At 35.8% G+C, this 18,186-nt stretch overlaps 1 protein-coding gene across 1 annotated transcript in view; it reads left to right on the top strand.

Moving 5' to 3' along the window:
• The window catches only part of PDE3A (phosphodiesterase 3A), a 278,997-nt gene that overhangs the window by 230,899 nt on the left and 29,912 nt on the right, over nt 1-18,186 (top strand). The window contains exons 5-6 of the mRNA XM_054591375.1: nt 5,525-5,649; nt 15,164-15,383. Coding sequence (XP_054447350.1) covers nt 5,525-5,649; nt 15,164-15,383 — 345 coding nt within the window. The remainder of the gene's footprint in view (nt 1-5,524; nt 5,650-15,163; nt 15,384-18,186) is intronic.

The raw sequence follows: 18,186 nt of genomic DNA, 5'->3' as shown, positions 1-18,186 counted from the left end.
CTCTCTTAATTATCTTCTCAAAGCCACCATCCCCAGTCTCTCCTCAAGCAACTCTAGTTCATTCTGTACCCATCCCCCTTTTGCCAGAGCCCCGGGTAAGTTGCTGCAAATGAAAATGTATGTCTTGGCCCTTTAAATGGCTCTCTGCATCTCCAGCTATCTGTCCCTGGCAGAGAGAAACCCTGCCACTCTTTGCAGCTGGATTTTATCTGGGTTCTTTTCAGGTTCTGCAGCTGTAGTCTGGGGAGCCCAGATTGGGATTTAGATGCCACACTTCTCGGGGGGAACCCCCTGACCACTGAAATATTCCTCCAGTACTTCAGTTGCCACCTGTGGGAGCCCAGCCAGCACTCTAGAGTCTCCTCCACACCCTATATCAGTTTCATTGTGGTGAAGCTGTTTCTTCTGTCTGTCCGTGGTTACAAAGCTTCTTTCCAGCTACTACTCACTTGTTCGTTCCAGATAATTTCTCCATAATTTAGTTATAAATTCCAGATTGGTCCTGGGCGAAGGTTAGTGTAGCCTCCACTAGCTCATCTGCCATCTTGGATTTGATCGTTTTAGTTAGTATATTAATTACAACTTTATAAAGTGACTGCAGAGCCAGAATTACCATAGCCAAAGGAAATATAATGTTAAGATCTAGAAAGAATTTTAAAGAAAACATCATCATGAAGTGATGCTTTCAGAGGAAGCTAATATGTTTGTTCTTTTCTATTTTGAATAAAAACAGCATACTTTATGTGAATTTAATAATTATGAGAACATTTACTATATATGTTTCTGGTTTTTGAAACATTTGCATAGTTTTATTAATGACCTAATGACTGCAGAATAACCGCATTTTTGTTGAACTACATTGTGGCAGTATATTAGAAATAATTTTCTCCTGTTTTTGGCTTTGAATATAAATAAAGCACCATTCTGAGAGTTGTAGAGAAATGGAAGGAAGCTTTTCAAACCATAAGAACTAATGACTCCTAACTCTTCTTGCTTTATTGATTAAATTATGTTTAATTGGTTTTCTTCCATATTCACATTGATAGTCTAATATATGTATAGATTTAGAAGCAAACTCAATTACTTTTTTTTCTTTCACATATCACTGTAATTCCTCTCTATCTTATTACCTGGTCTTTTGTAAAATTTCTAAACACCATCACCTGATTGGATGTTACCCAATCTGTTTCATGAACATTTCCTAAATTTTGAAATTACAGGTCATTGTTAATATTTTCCTCTGAAATACTGACCATTGTCAATTTCTACAGCAGCAAATGCTGATAACAGGTATAAGTTATAGTTAAATATTTGTTAAGAAAATGAATTATGTTTTCAGTATTATGTATCTTTAGAGAGGCTGTCTGTTTTACCAATACACCCTGCCAAGAGTCCAGTCATAGTGCAATTAATGCTCCATGATTTTCTCTCCATAGAATGACTACCAAAAATCCACTCATACATTCTTAAATGCCTTCTTTCTTTTCATTATTTTCTGTAGCTTCTGGTCAAATTTCATTTCTCCTACTCCTCTCTTCTCTTAGTTAAATGATATAGAAGGCTGAAATTGAAATCTTCATGAGGGAGAGGGTTTTAAGAACTTTTATAGACTTAACTCTCAACAATCCTGTCTTTCTGATTTATGAAATAAATATTCATACTAAAATATTTTCAAATTAGATAAGGAATAGCATACGATCTTACTTTTTCACTGGTTCTGAAGACATTCTTTAATGCCTTGCTTGGCACATTTTCTCCAGTGTCTATCACACTATTCCATAATTTCACTGCCCTATGATAGTGGTGATTGCTGGAGAAAGGGAAGTATAAGGGAAGTAAGTGGTAATGGGGAAAAAAATACAGTAAAGATTAAATTTTTAAAAAGAAGAAAATAAAAGTTGTGACTGATGTAAAATTTAATAGCAATACAAATTTTTTGTCATTCCAAAGAAGTGAAATTCACGTTGAAGAGAATTTGTTCCCTTTAAGAAAAAAACGGATATGAATATGTGGCAATAGTACCACCATTAAATTCAACTAGTTTGAATTGGCTCCTTCTTTGTTATGGGTGAAAATGGTGTTAAATCAAAGTTAAAACCTTTACTTAAGAGACCCATTGCTTAAACTGCTAATTGATATCAGAATTTATTTGTTTTAGCCCTTTGCTTTCTTCTTTTCCATGTCTGTCCTTGTATTGAGGTTCTTTAAGGACTGCAGTGACCAAAAGAAGAGCCAGAATGGGAGATGAAAATTAGAAACAGTCCTCAGTATATATCCCTTTGGACATATAGCTGGATTATTTACTCCTGAGTAGTTTTAAACACAGCAGACCCGAAGGGCATTGGACTGAGGATGAGAAGGATCTTGGACCTGCTTAGTCGATCCTCAGTACCCAGTACAAGGAATAGGAAAAGGGGACTATGGCACAACTGGAAGGTAAATTAGTTGGAAGAATACCAGTAGGTACTTAAAGAAAACAGTCTTGAGAGAAATAAAAGAACTCAAATAAATCATGCAGTAATTATTCCAAGTCAGCCTTGGAACTGACCACTGCCCCTGCAGAAAGGAGACTGTAAACTCAATAAAAGAAACTACTAAGACCTGGTAAGATTTTTAGGACCTAGGATAAAGTTTTAAAAACTGAGGTTATAAAACCCACTTTTGTGGAGGAGGATTGAGATCTTCCACAGCAGACACATAGATAATTGTCCCCTGTGGTGTCAGTCAGCATGAGGAGACCAAGCAAAGTTTTCCCCAAGGTATTTGCCTCCCAAAATCCAAATTTTTACATACTCATGAGACCTCTACCGGAATCAAGAAGGTGAGGGTCAATGCAAAGCTGAAAACTACTGCAAAGACACACAAAGCAGAATATTTGAAAGTGCCAGTAAATTACAATGTGCACATATATGCATAAACATATACGCATATATGTAAATATATTGATTTATTATTTTACTAATATATTTTAATAAATCGATATTTCCTAGAGTAAAAATGGTATATATGACTATAATGTTATTATTTTTTAGTGAAGTTCATTAATTCCCCATATATTAAAAGTATTCTATTATTGCACTTTCTAAAACTTTCCAAAATAAGCATATTTTAAATGTTTTTACTTTAAAAATTCAAATAGTAGACAATTTTTATTTTAATAGTTTATATTTTATTGGATTTTTTTAATTACCATTTTTCCTCCTTATATCTTCTCCCACCTCCACCCACCCCTGCCCACCCCCAAATCACCACACTGTTGTCCAAGTCCATGAGTCCTTTTTCTTTGTTGCTCAACCGTCCAGCACTTTTCAAGCTACCCTTCATAATATAACTTTTTGAAATAATAAAAAACAACTATTCGAATATAATAAAATGAATGTAATTAACATTAAGGTCTTTAAAAGTCTACATTGAAAAGAAATAACCTATTAATTGTATAATATACTGAGAAATTAATACCCCTAAACCACGTACACATTACATAAAATTTCTTCATAGTAAATCTTTTGAGTTGATTGATGCACCAAAAAAAGTTGAAAAGGGGATAGCACAATAAGGAAATAGTGTAGTTGTTTATCTCAGATTCATAGTTTTATTTGATTTCATTGTTTCAAATTCTAGACATTTCTGAAATGCCTAGAGAGCCTGGAATGAGAACTCTAAGAAGGATATGAAATAAATGTTACTTCATATGCTTTTCTTAGTTGTATTTGGTAACTGCTAGAATTCATTTTATATTTCACATGTCTTTTTAATAATATATCCTGTAAACTGCTATTAAAAGTAAGAAGAAAAGATGAAGTTTTAAAATATCTGCCAACAGTTGAAGAAAAATCTTAAAATGAAAAGCAGAGAAGAAATGAGGTAACAAGTGCCAATGTGTTAAATTGGACTCCGCACAAATTATAGATCTTATTCATTGCTAAACTTACTATATTCAAACGATACAGGCAGTGACAGAACACATGCTCAGCATTGTTTCCCTGAAGAGGCCTGTATCACCCTCACTGGTGCAGCTGAGTTGGTTGAAGCATTGTCACATAACTGAAAGGTCACTGGTTCTATGTCCGGTCAGGGCACATACTTGAATTGAGGGCTGGATTCCTGGTTGGAGCATGTACAGAAGGCAGCTGATCAACGTTTCTCTCTTGCCTCAAAGTTTCTCCCTTTCTTTTCCTTCCTCTCTCCCTTGAATGAAAACAAAATAAACCATTAAAAAAAAGAGAGATCTGTAGTTATCAGTGCAATACCCTAAAATTGTTTTTTATTTTACATTACCACATGCTCTGGCTTGAATTTAACATGAAGCATTCTAAGTAATGCGTGCATGCGTTGCTTTCACAGTCGACGTCACTTTGGTTATGGAACAGCTCCAAATTATCCTCATTAATTATATAACTTACATGACAATCTCCATCTATTCATGACCCCATAATTCCATCAATTTCAGGTTTATTTACAATAAGCCACCCAGACAGGCCAGCTACATCCTGCTTATAGTGCCAAACAAAGACTGGCAGAAGGTCAATTATGTTCGTGCAAATTATAGATTTTATCCTGTACTAAATTTACTAATGCTTGAAATTACACAGGTGCTAGCAAAATGCTGAATAAGCAGTTTTGCCTTGGAGTAGTCCAAGATTGTCAACACAGCTTCCTAAATTATTTTCTCTCTTAAATTACAATGGATTCTGTTTCAGATTTAATATGTATGGCTTTCAGTAATACATGCAGATAAATTTTGGCTTGGAACACCTCCAAAATGTATATCCCATTACTTACATTTCCATGTAACATTCTTTATCCTAACCATCCATCGATATATTAATTCCAGGTTTATTTACAATAATAACGTAGACAAACCAAGTATATCCTGCAGAAAGCATTCCCTCAATGAAGTCTCACTGTCCATTACCTTTCACCCAGTAAATAACATCAGCGTGTTTAGCAGCAGGTTCATCATTAGCATGTTTACAAGGAGATTTCGATCATCATTCCTTTCTTTATAGGGTATCACCAGCAAAAGAAATTGTAGACTAAAGGCCTGATGCTGACCTTTTCCTTCACAAGGAAATATTGCAAAGGAAATTATCTTTGATTGTGTTAACATTTAATTTTTGAATTTAGATACACCAAGAATGATAAATAATAAAGAGCACTATTAAGGTTAAGGTCCCTTACATTAATTTAACTAGTTAATTTGCCAAGTTTTTGGAAAATCTGTGAGGAACATAATTCTGTAAGTAGAATGATGTGTTTGATTCCTATTAATTGAATTAATTAGAAAGTTATCTTTGCTCTTTTGTTAACCTGGTATGCTTGATGAGTCAAGGCTATATCCCCCAGCAGAGATTGAGCTTAGATAACCTGTTTTGTCATTTGGACAAAGTCGTTCTGTCACTGAACCTGGACCATGACTCAGATTGGCAAGTTTATTATGAAAATGATGGTTGGGTTTTGGCAAGTTCTGCTTTAATGATTGATGAATAATTTATTTATTTTTCCTTATGCTCTGCCTTTGTAGCGCTGTTAGTTCTGATTCGTGGAATAACCCAGTGATGGTGGCCCTCACCAAAAGCAGATCCTTCACTTCATCCTGTCCCATTTCCGCAGCTAACTATGTAAAGGCTAAAAAACCAAATCGTCCAGGTAAGTAACTTACTGGGAGAAGAGTTCATACTTACTGAGTGTGCAGTAGCTGACTGAACTAAGCCTCAGGTGTTTAAATAAGATTCAGAGGATGCTCTATACTTTGGTATATTTGGTTTGACTCTTCTAAAAAGAAAAGGCATCAGTAAGTATTTAATTACCTAGATTTCCACTTTATATGATGAAACAGATGCTTCATCAGAATATCTGGTTGCTGTACCAGATATTCTATCTTGGGCTCATTGGATGAATAGGAAATCACTATCACCGTTGAGGATAACCTCTGGAAGCATTATCTTATAGTATAGAAGCTAATGATGCACTTAGGAAATTTTGATTTTATTTTTAGTGTCTGTTAAAAGAAAATTATTTTTCAGGAGTATGGTATTTATATGAGTTTGAAGAGATGCTTATTTACTATGCATATTATAATTTTTTCAAAGAAATTCTCACTTTGTCACTCACCGCTCCCTCTCCCCCCCCGACCCAATAAATAAACACTGAAAGAAAGAGGTATTTAAATTTGGAAAAAATAATTTCAGGACTTTTCAGAGCCCTATGAAAAATCCCACAAGTTAGCAACCAAAAGACCCAACAGCACTGTGGGCAGGAAGTTTTCCTTGCCTTTCAGGCAGGTACAAAATGAAATGTGCTATGATTTCTCTCTTCTGGGATCTGGCATCTAGCTACTATGAATGGAGTTTTCCATGTTGGTGTCAATGCACCCCTTCTTCTTCTAAGCATCATCTTCCCTCAAGCTTAATTTACCTAACAAATATTTGGGGCGTGTTCACTGTTTCAGATGCTAAACTGGTTTCAAGAACATGGCTGTGATGAAGCCAGACCCAGTCCTCCCACTCACAGAATTTTCACTTACATTGTGCTGGGGACTCTAAACTGGTTGTCAGCTGTTACTATATAGTGTTTTAAAGGCTATAATAAAGAAGTGAGGGGAGAATTTCAAATAATAAAAGAGAAGAACAGAGGTGCAAGACCCAACCCACTGAGAGAAAGTTTGAGGAATTAGGATTTTAAAGGACTGGCAGAGTAAACCCACAGAAAGGGAAAGGATTAAGAGTGTAGAAAGGCAGATGGAAACAAATGTTTAACGGAGGCCAGATGGTATAGGACCTGAGGAGCTATGGTAACGAGTTTAGATACCAAAATTAAGAACAATGAAGTTTCAGGCAGGAAAGTGAGATGATCTGGGGGGAGATTACCTCACTTAATCAGAATCTGTGCTGGCTCAAAACAGTATTCGTCAGATTCTGTCTCCCACTTGCTCTCCTCCTAAAATCCCAGTTGAGAGTCTGGGGTATTCACTATGACTCCTTCTTCTTGGAGTAGTCTAGCTCCAAGTCTTCATCTATCAGCACTGCAGAAAACTCTGATGAGATTTTTCAGTACCTTTCGATTTAGCTTCTTCATGTTCTGCCTTTTTAGCAGCTTAATAATTCACTAAATGACTCAACAGGAAAATCGCCCGCGACTCACTGGGCTGTTAGACGTTCAAGTTCTGACTGGCACGGTGGCCCCCAAAGGCCAGTTTTTGTGTCATCAGCCTCATGACATTGCTAAAAGCTCTGCTGGCTTGATTTTTGTCATTCCTGCATTCTTCTGCCTGGATTCTTAGCCATTTACTCCAAGCCAATGGTTAGTAAATAATGCTCTGAAAGAGAGAATAGTGAATAGGATGATTTGGGCTCACATTTCTAAGGATCTCTTCTTTCTGGAAACCTACTCCCCCAGATTAGTTGACTTGCCTTGATAGCTTTTTTTTTTTAATGCAACATTTCTATTTGTTCTCAAAGAAGCACGGATCTACTGCAAACTACAGAATCATAGCCAGAAGCAGAAGCCCTCAAAATGGCCATGTTTCTGTGAGGGATAGAGAAACAGCACTCACATCCCACTAATATTTTAAAAGACCATCATGAAATAAACTTTTAACCTTAAGAGATACAAATTAAGGAAGCATTTGTTATCTGTTTTTACATCTGGAAAAGGAAATTGAGTGATTTCTTTCCCTTTTGATCACCCACTTTATATTGGCAACTATTTCTTGAAACCATTTAAGCACCAGCTTGGCTTCAATCTCTGCTCTTCAGTGTAGGAAGACACTTTCTCCAGGAAGTATGCTTTTATTGGAATTGCGTCACTGAGTGAAACCATTAAAGGTAATTTGGTTTTCCGAAAACTAATCTGGTCCTCTCTGCTCTTTGAAAGTATTCATTAAATTTTACAACTTAGAAGCCATTAATGGCCTGAGAAATAGAACTGAGCTTGCACCGGGGCCAGGAACAGGACAAGGTGGGCAAAGACTTAAATGGGGTTGCCCCAAGGTCAAATGCAGTTTAGCTCGGTGATGTGAAGACTGGTGTGGGACTCCAGCAAGATGAAGGAACTGAATCTGAGCATTCCACATTAAACCTGAGGCTTTTAAAGGGAAACTAAAGTGGTCATAGGTCAGGAGGACCCGTTGGCTCCCTGCAAAAAATAAGTGCAAATAATGTTTGAAGGAAAGCATCACCAGTTGAGGGCCATATGACTTCAACATATCAAGTTACAATAAAGATCACAAAGCACACAAGAAACAAGAGTTAGAGAAAACAGAAAAAAAGAAAACTTTACAGATCTCTAAAAGGGTTGAGATATTTATTTGCTAAAATATATAGTTTTATAATATTTAAAGAAAAGTATGAGTTTATAAAAAATAACAGCAATAAGAGAAGATATAAATGCAGACCAGCTAAATATAACTTTTAAAAATATAATCAAGGAAGGAACCCTGGCTGGAGTGTCTCAGTGGATTGAGTGCTGACCTGTGAACTAAAAGGTCACTGGTTTGATTCCCATTCGGGGCACATGCCTGGGCAGTGGGCCAGGCCCCCAGTTGAGGATATGAGAGAGGCAACCAATTGATGTATCTCTCACACATTGATATTTCTCTCCCTCACTTTCTCCCTCCTTCCCATCTCTCTAACAATAAGTAAGTAAAATCTTTAAAACATAAAAATATAATCAAGGAAATACAATAGGTTAAGTGACATAATAAGGAAATTTAGTAAACCAGGAGGCAAGAAATGTGAAGGAATTACCCAGAATACAACAAAGATGAGAAACTGGAAAATGTAAGTGATTTTTAAGAAATATAAGAAAAGGAGTTAGGAAGTCTAATTACATAATCATAGTTGTAGGAGAGGATAGGGGACCTAAACTCTGAGGAAAAGTGGAATAAAGAGAAAAGAATTCATAGATAAACACAAAATGGTGAAACTAAACAACACCAAATACAAAAATAAAATCTAAAGTCATTCAGTTAAAGACAAATGACATGTTTAGGAAAAGCACTCAGTCTGAGGGCAGAACTCTCTGGAATAAAGGGCATCAGAATATAGTAGAATATTTTATACAAATTTCTGAAAGAATATAGTAATCAACCTAAAATATATCTCACAAGAATAGGAGTGAACTAAAGCCTTTCTTAGATAGGTCAAAACTTTATTAACTACCAAATCTTAACTAAAGGAATTTATTATGGATGTATTGTAGAAGGAAAAGCACTAGCAAAGAATCTAAGATATAATAAAAATGGTGAATAAATAAACTTGTAAACCATGAGTCTATCAAACATATACATAAATAATAGTATTTCCAGATTTGTGAGTATTTAAAGATTATTTTAAAGACAGAATTAAAATATTGGGCAATACTAATGTTACTCAAAGGATAAAATATGAATTTAATGTCTACATTCTTGTATAGCTCAAGAAATGGATTCAGATGAGGAAAATGAGGCACAGAAATCTTAAGTGGCTTGTCCAAGCTCACAGAATTTGTCCTAAATTCTTTCTTTTGTCCTGATGACTTTATACTAGAAAAAAAATTGAGGACACCAAATTAAGGTAATTTAAAATTAAAAATATTGTGTGCTGTCCTTGGCTGAGTATAAGATAATGAAAAGATTTGGTTTTCTGCCCCTCATTTTCTTCATTTAGGTAATAAATTTAAAATTATTACAAAAGCCAACATGATAAACTCAAGAAGATGAAAAGTGCACTGGCTTCAGCAGCACATATACTAAAATTGGCATACAAATATTGAATCATTACGTTGTATACCTGAAACTAATATATTGTTATATGTCTATTATAACTCAATTAAAAGAAAATGGAAAGAAAAGGGCCCTGACTGGTGTGGCTCAGTGCATTGAGTGCTGGCCTGTGAATCAAAGGGTCATCGGTTCGATTCCTAGTCAGGGCACATGCCTGGATTGTGGACCAGGTCCCCAGTGAGGGGTGCACGAGAGGCAATCACACATTGATGTTTCTCTCCCTCTCTTTCTCTTTCCCTTCCCCTCTCTCTAAAAATAAATAAATCTGGAAGGAAGGGTGGGAGCGAGGGAGGGAAGGAGGGAGGAAAGAAAGAGAGAAAGAAAGAAAAGGAAGCTGAAAATTATGTTAGTGAATTCACTGGGAATAACAAAACAAATGAGGGAACAGACATGAGGAACAGTCTCATCTTCCAGTGTTCTGCTCCACAATTCATATGATTGCACTCAATAAGAAAGGGCAAAATGTCAAAGGAAAAGAATGTCCCTGTCAAATATCACAGAGGCAGATGGCAGAAATTAGAGCCACAGCCATGGCAAAAGCCTCTCTCCCTTCTTGGCATAAAGTACCTAAGATGTCTCTATCGTGGTTACTTTGAAGAGTACTTTGCATTGTGACATCTTTAAGACTGCTGTCACACTAGAGCTAAATGTTTATAAAATAGACTATATGCTAAACATGCTTAATTCAACTGAACAAATCCCTGAAAGTCTGCCAAGAGGGAAAAACCCATCAAGAATCAGAGAGCTGAAATTCAATTACAGTTCTCCCTGATCAGATGGGCCCTTGTGTTTTGAAGTCCTTGTTTCCCTTTAATGATGGCATTGGGTTGATTGAGCTAACTAGGTGTGTTAGGTTTAATATAATCGACTGCAAAGCCAGCTGGTTTTCAATAAACTATGCGGAAAGGGACATGGAAAAGTCCCTTTATGTGGCAAGAAATATAAGGAAATGGAATCAAAGTGTGCATAGAGTCTGAGGAGAAAAGTAGCAACCAATAGGCAAAAGAGGTAGGAAGATGCAAGCAAAAGGTAGAGAATAGAACCACTGAAAAATAAATTACCTGTTTTCAGAGGGGACTAATGAAATCTGTTCTTTGCACAAATCTATTCAACAGTGTTTCCTCTAGCTCGATCAGGAAGCATTAATTTAAATAGTCGAACCACAACCAATTATTATGCAGTTGCTAATATAAAATAAATGAATAAAATCACATAGGAGTCTTATGATTAAAGCATAAAATAGGAGATTTAAATGCAATTTGCATTTTGAATCTTGCTTTTCTTTTTATGAGTCACTGACAATATAGAGCTATTATATCATTAATGGACTTTTAAGATTCCTCTAATTTCATACTTGTTGAATTTGCAGGAGTCCCTTTTCAGAGTCTTATAATTCTTGTAAGATTTTTATAATCATATTATAATGATTAGAGATCTTTCTACACCTAAACGCTAGCCCGACTTTTTCCTATAAAAAAATTTGGAGCAAGAGAGAAATTAATTTTTTTTTAACTTTCCCTATACTGGAGATGCATTTGCCAGTGGGCATGGAAAAGAGGCATATATTTATCAGACATTCTAGTTTCTTTCTTGTTCGATCAAAATTAAGCTGAGAGAATTTTACAGGACAAAACAGATGGATTCACTTAAATAATTTCCTCCTTCCAGTAGTGTTTATCATTTCCCTTTGCCCAAAGTTCTTGTATCTCAAAACACATTTTCTCATGCTCTCAGGAGCAAGAAATTAAAGACTGAATTACTCAAAGGACTTGGCATTTTAGAATTTTTTAAATTTATATTTGAATTATTTTACTTTTAAATGTTTTCAGTATTTTATATTAGGGCAGTTTCAATTACTCAAGATTTATATTTCATGAGCTAGGTTCTGGAGTCTGTTAATATTACTCAACTATAAAATGAAGATAGACATATATGAGAAAAAGTATATTTATCTGAATCCCTTCACCTGTGTGTGTGTGTGTGTGTAAATGTGTGGATGTACAACATAAAGTTGGATGAGATTTCAAATGTCATGAAGTTCCTTAACGTTAGACATGATTCCACTTAAACTACCTTCAAAAATAGTCTGTTCTTGAAAACTTGAAAGAAGGGCCTTTCTCCCATTTCCGTGGAGTATCCTGCTGCTCTGTCTGAAACAATTTTGTTTGTAGCCTGTCCCTTCTGGAAAGTATTTGGTTATTATCTGCACTTATATCTCTCCATCTATTTGAAGACTAATATATAAACATGTGCCCACTTCCTATGATATTCTCTTTCTGTTTTTAAAACTTTAAGTAAACTATGGTAATACACACTGTGAGAAATAGTAGTTTGGTTTTGGAAAAAAATTATATGTTTATGCCTTATCTTCTCACCTACAGAATAAAAATATCCCTGCTTTTTATGGTTGTTGCCAAGACGCTTGCTTGTTAGAAGACTTCAAAATATGTAGACTCACATACTGCAGAAGCAAAGTGCTTCTCCTCTGTTTCAACGTTTATTTTAAATTTCATCCCAGGCAGTAAATTTGGAGTCTTAAAGTCTGCTTATTTATTTAAGTGTAGTTAATCCGTGAGTTCTAAGAACTCTAATTGTTGAGTGTAAGAGAGAATTTTATTTCCCTGAGAACATCAGCTGGCATCTACTAAAAATTAGCAATGAAAAGAAATCACTCTTCTCGTAAATGGCCTTCAGAAAATATGTTGCATCAAGGCAGAAATGTACAATGTTTCCATAGCCGTTGTATTTAAAAAAAAAAAAAGGCAGACACTTGTCAAAAAACTCACTATTACCTATCAAAATAACTAAGGAAATGCCTAATGCAATGCTTATCAGGAGTCTCCTTTTTTAAATATACAACACCACCTTGCCTTGGTCCACAGATGTGTACGGTGTTGCCCAGCAACCTCTCAGAGCATGTTCCCTGCCCCTCTTCTTCCTCTTTGCCAAGAAGTCACTCTGACCTTCTGACTGATCCTCTGATAGGTCCTTCTTTCTAGAACATGCTCTCCCCAATACTTGTCTAAATATCTTATTTCAACAGAACTCTTTTCCTTACACTGAGAACATTTCTGTCCTTCTCCATCCTCTACCCTCTGCATTATTTTTCCTTCTATCACTTAAAATTGTCTTATCTTCCTTGTCTTCCTGCATGTCCTCCTTTTATTCCCTTCAGCATTTTTTTTCTTCTTTTTCCTCCCTTCTCCTCTCCTTCCTTCTTCTCTTCTTCTACATACTTTTCTTTTTTTAATTTGTCTCCTCCCAAAAGAATGGAAGCTCTATGAAAACAGGGACCTTTTTGTTGCTGTTCACTACTGCCCCCTTAGTCCCTGGAATGGGGCGCACAATCAGTATTCACCGAATGAACAAAATCATTGAGCTACTTTGTACAAATACCTTGGTAACCTTTATACCACTTCATATGCCCATCCAGCTCCTTAATTATTTTACTGCTTTTTTCATAGATGTCTAGAGACTCAGATGGCTGTGATCTAACAAAAAGTCTGAATAAACTAGTCCTTTTCAACCTTTTTTATTTTTTACATCAGAGCACATGTGAATACACTGTTACATAGCAGTGGAGAAATGGAGAAGGATTTAGAGCTTGTTGAAAATTTTACTTCTTTTATGTTATAAAACTATAATAAAATCTAATTACATTAGATTATGATATAATTTATAATATAAATAGAGTATTAGAAATAATATTAAAATTAAATTTATTCTGGGGCTTCCAAATTAAGTCTCTTAAAAAAAACAAACAACCATTTGTACTTCACGGGGTACCAGTAAGGCCCTTACTGCACCCTACGATAGTTAGTTTGGGAAACTCTGAGATAAATATTTGGTGAGGTTAATATTCTTTTGGCTTAAGAGATTATGTGATGTGAAGGTTTGTCAGTATCTTTGGTAAACTAGCTAAACCTTTTCAATAGAGGTGGACATCAAAATTAAAACCGTAAGACATATCCCTGTACAGAGAGATACAAATGCTACCTAATAGATAATGGGTTTTTCTTCTTCCGTGGGAAGTCTCTGTTAGAGTGTGGGCTAATAAACCACATTTTACGAGAATAGCTTATCCCAGTCCATATTCTCCTGCTCACCAGCACTGTGACCCTGGGAAGGTTACCTAACCTGTCTGGTTCTAAGTGGTTTCAGTTAGGTGTAAAGGCAGGGGACTGATCTGTTGATCAGGACTCAACAATAGAAATATTGACAAAAGGACTAGGAGGGCTTGCTGGCCTCCACACTGAATCAAAGGAAGAGTATGATTTCTCCTCTTTTAAAACAAAACAAGAAATGACAAGAAACTTAAAAATTACAAAAGCTCTTCAGCAAGCTTCATGCTGCTTTCATTGGACCAGGGAACTTTTGGGTGCGACAAATAAAGCTTTTGGGAGAAATGGACATCGGAAGCAGACTAAGCCCGCTGCCAGTTCGCCCATGTGCTCCGTACGATGGATGTGAGCAGCTGGCTGTGCGTTTCCCTGGAGTGGTGGGAAATAGAAAACAACTTTCACTGATTTCATTTCCTTTGCTTTACTATAGATAGTTCAGTTATAATCATGAAAATCAGTAAACAGGTAGTTTATTCAGGAGCTATTTTTCTTCTGCAATTTTAAAGGTAGGCTGCTTTCTCTATGTTTGGGAAGAAAGGAAATTCAAAAGACATTGTCCCCGTACTCAAAGATCGGCACTTGGAAATCTAATCCAGTGTTCTGTAAAATTTTCACAATCCAGAATAAACACAGTTTGGCACGAAGATCCACCCTTCAAATTTAAGCTCGAGGCCTATTGTTTGATCTGAAAGGGATCATATTACATTTTAAAATGTTTCCTTCAGAAATTACTCTGATCAAAGTACCATTTCACACCCAAAATCGTTGTTTTGCTGAAAACAAGGATGATTAAAAAAGTTAACTGCTTCTCAGAAATGCACCTTCCTAATTTACATATTTTAAGCATTGGATGCCTGCCAAACTTTGTTCCAGACATGTTAATATTTAAAACAGTACCTGATCCTCTTGCCGCTAAAAACTTGACAGCCTCAGAGAAAGCAAACCTATGAGAAAAAATGTAACCATTATCATCATGTCAGATTCAAAAAGAAACAACAATAATATCCTTTTGTCCTGAAGTTACTCCAGGACGTGAAGGTTTTTACTGGATTGCCAACACCGCCACCCATTACTTTCAGGATCGTTCATTCCTCACGTTTCATGCTGTGGAGACGCTCCCACTGTACATACACCCCATCTCCAGAGGAGGCCAGCCCCGTAGCCCGAGTACTCATATGGTCCTTATTGAGTTAAAAGGAGTCCACAGTCAAGTTTAAGAGTTCCAAGTTTGAATTCCAAAGACATTTATTTTGACTTACTGACTCTTTTTGTTTCTCAGGTACCCTCACTAAAATTTCACCTCTTTCATCACCCTGTTCCTCACCTCTCCAAGGAACTCCAGCCAGCAGTCCGGTCAGCAAAACTTCTACAGTTCAGTTTCCAGAATCTGCCAACACGACTGCCAGACAAGGCCTAGGTTCTCACAGGGCCTTAACTTACACTCAGAGTGCCCCTGACCTGTCTCCTCAGATACTGACTCCACCTGTTATATGTAGCAGGTAAGGATTGTATGTTGTTATTAACTGGAGTTTAATCATAAAACTAATACTATTTCTCTGTTTAGGAATACTCACCAACAGTCCACATAGCTGTGTGTATGTTTGCGAGAGTAGTTAACAAGGAAGTAGAGGATAATGTGATTTCTGTCATATTCTATTGATAGAAAGTTTAGTCTCTATGGGCCATACAGCTAATCTTTGGAGGTAACATAAATAATTAGTTGTATATTTTGTCTGCTTACTGATGGAAAAATATATAAAGCATATATCTTTAAAAATCATATCAAGTAGTTTAATATAATTTGATATTTTGTTGGAATATTTTTTACTTGTTCTCCAGGGAGGATTTTATAGTGATTTTAAAGGCATTTTACCTTAAGTCTGCAATTCCCATTTTAACACGTTAAAAATGTGCAAGTAACACATGGCACTATATGGATGATCTTAAATGGGTCTCAGAATGCAAATAAGCTTGAAATGATCTGTCATGTTGAAATAAAATTACAAAGTGTTGTCTTTCTGTAAAGGGTTAGAAGAAAAAAAAAGGCCTAGTATGGCAAGAGTAATTATTTTGCCAACATTGTCACTGAGGGAGAAATACCTCCTCTTACTAATTAACATCAGTGTTGTTCTTCAGGAATAGCTTCATCTTACACAATTGATCTTAAAGCATTACAATATTCATTTAAGTAGAATACAGTTGAATGTTTTTAAACAAAGTGTAATCATGGGAGTGCCTTGAATAAAATGCTATTTTCTAAGGTTAATGAAGATAGCCATTTGAATAAATTAGTTACATGTTGGTCTTTTAATATCACATAGTGTCTTACAGACTCAGATTTAATTAATACTTTGAGTTTTGAGCTTCACAAATTTCATTTTCAGATCCTTTCTTTATAAACTCTATATTAAATGAGTGGTTTTTCTTTTTATAATTTTTATAATTTTTTTAACTTACTTTCTCCTTACACATATTTGTAAAGGAAAAAAAAATGTTTTTTCCTTGTTTGGGCATGGCCAGAGTAAAAAATTCTATCATCTAAAAGTTATTCTGCTGCACTCTCTATGACAGCTTTTTTTAATAAAATAATTTCTGTAGGATATTAATCTTATCTTTTCTCCCCTCCAAAAAAGAGAAACATGATCTGTGGTAAAGCAGACATACATAGCATATTTTCCATTTAGTGATTCACAACATGTGTGACTTAGATAAAAGTTCTGAGAGGTCCTGCAAAAAGAAAACCTCTTGATTTTTTGTTTCATCTAGCACGTTCTGAGTTTATTTGAGCAGAGAACCAATTTCTCTAGGTTAACACCCAATAATTGCCCGTGGAGCTAGCGTTTGCTGGAACACCCTTAAGAAACATGTTGGCGTGTGCACCCTGGCCAAGGGGAAGCCCCCTGGTGTGCCAACATCAAGGCCATCCAGGGTCACTAGGGAAACTGCCCCACTGTGGCCTCCAGACCTGTGTGACATAAGTCACCTAAAGAAAGGAGAGAGATGTTCAGAAAAAATCTGCTGCTCACATAGCTTTTCTCATCACAGTCTAGTTTTTGTATTTTTAGCTGGAAGAATGTAATGGGATTTTTATAAAAAAGCTTTTGGAGAAAAACAAGGCAATTTCACTGCCTACTTGTTCAGTAATGTTTATAAATCCAGTAGTGTGTGTTTTATTTGTTTGGGCTTTATAAATCTATAATTCAAACCATGTTTTATTATTGCCTTCAAGGCAGCCACCCATGTAGGCACAGAGAGCTCCAGAAACACACGACTAATTATTGTGGTTTCCCCTGCTGAACTCGAAGGGTTTGGCGTTGAAGCCCAGTCTCTTGGCTGCTGTACTGTCTATGCAACAAGCTGTTTTTTTGGCATAAGAGGTAGTATGTTTGAACTACTAATTTAAATGTTCCTTTTAAGTATTATCTTGCACTGAAAAATCTTAGAGCTAATAAACGCTGCTTCTACTGCGTTTTCCTCAAGAATGTAAGCACATCATTGGCATCTACTTTCTTTTTCCCTTGGTCCTGTCATTTTCTTTTGATTACCTAAGTCAAACTGATGGGATTTCATAATTAGAAATAGTTTGTGTGTGATGCTGCTTCACTTACCTTCAGGTCCTGAAAAATAAATTAACTTAGGAGGAAAATACTCTCTAACTAGAAAGTGTTTATCTCTACTGCACATATAAACCCAATTCAAGGAAAGAAAAGTGATGAGATGGTAATTAAATTATAAACTATCATGCCTTTTCCTTTTAGAGTGAGTAATCTGTGGTTAAATAGCAAACAAACCAACCCTCAGAAACACTTTGTAATACTAGGCAGAAGGAAGGATCCCAGAAGCAAAATGCCGAAGTAAAATCTAACCATGAAGTCTCTAAACAAGATAAATACGAGAGGAAACTTGCCAGGCTATTTGTGGGGTTACTTCTAAGTTTATAATACAGTCAAATCTGTTGGGAAAGCAAAAGTATTCTACATCTTCCAAGCTCCTCTGTTTACAGTGCCACCTCTCAGGTACATTCTTTTTTCTCAGTTACCCACAATGTAAATGTTTTTGTCTTGGCCTATTTTTCTCAACTAGCATCTTATGCAGTTATTTTACATTCAGCCTTCATCAAAATGTACTTTTTCTGTGTTCATTTCCTTAGGGCCATAACAGGTAACATCAATCTGAAAAAAAAAATTTTTTTGAGGCAAAAAATAAAATTCTCATACAATTATTCTGTTTTCACTCATACAATCTTTTCTTAAAGAGCTCTTCGCACATAAAATGTCTTAGGCCATAGAAATAATTCTAACA

The sequence above is a fragment of the Pteronotus mesoamericanus genome, unplaced genomic scaffold (genome assembly GCF_021234165.1).
Source record: "Pteronotus mesoamericanus isolate MK-2021 breed Mesoamerican mustached bat unplaced genomic scaffold, CSHL_Meso_final scaffold_21, whole genome shotgun sequence".
NCBI classification, from domain to species: domain Eukaryota; kingdom Metazoa; phylum Chordata; class Mammalia; order Chiroptera; family Mormoopidae; genus Pteronotus; species Pteronotus mesoamericanus.
This window is presented reverse-complemented; position numbering and strand designations above follow the sequence as displayed.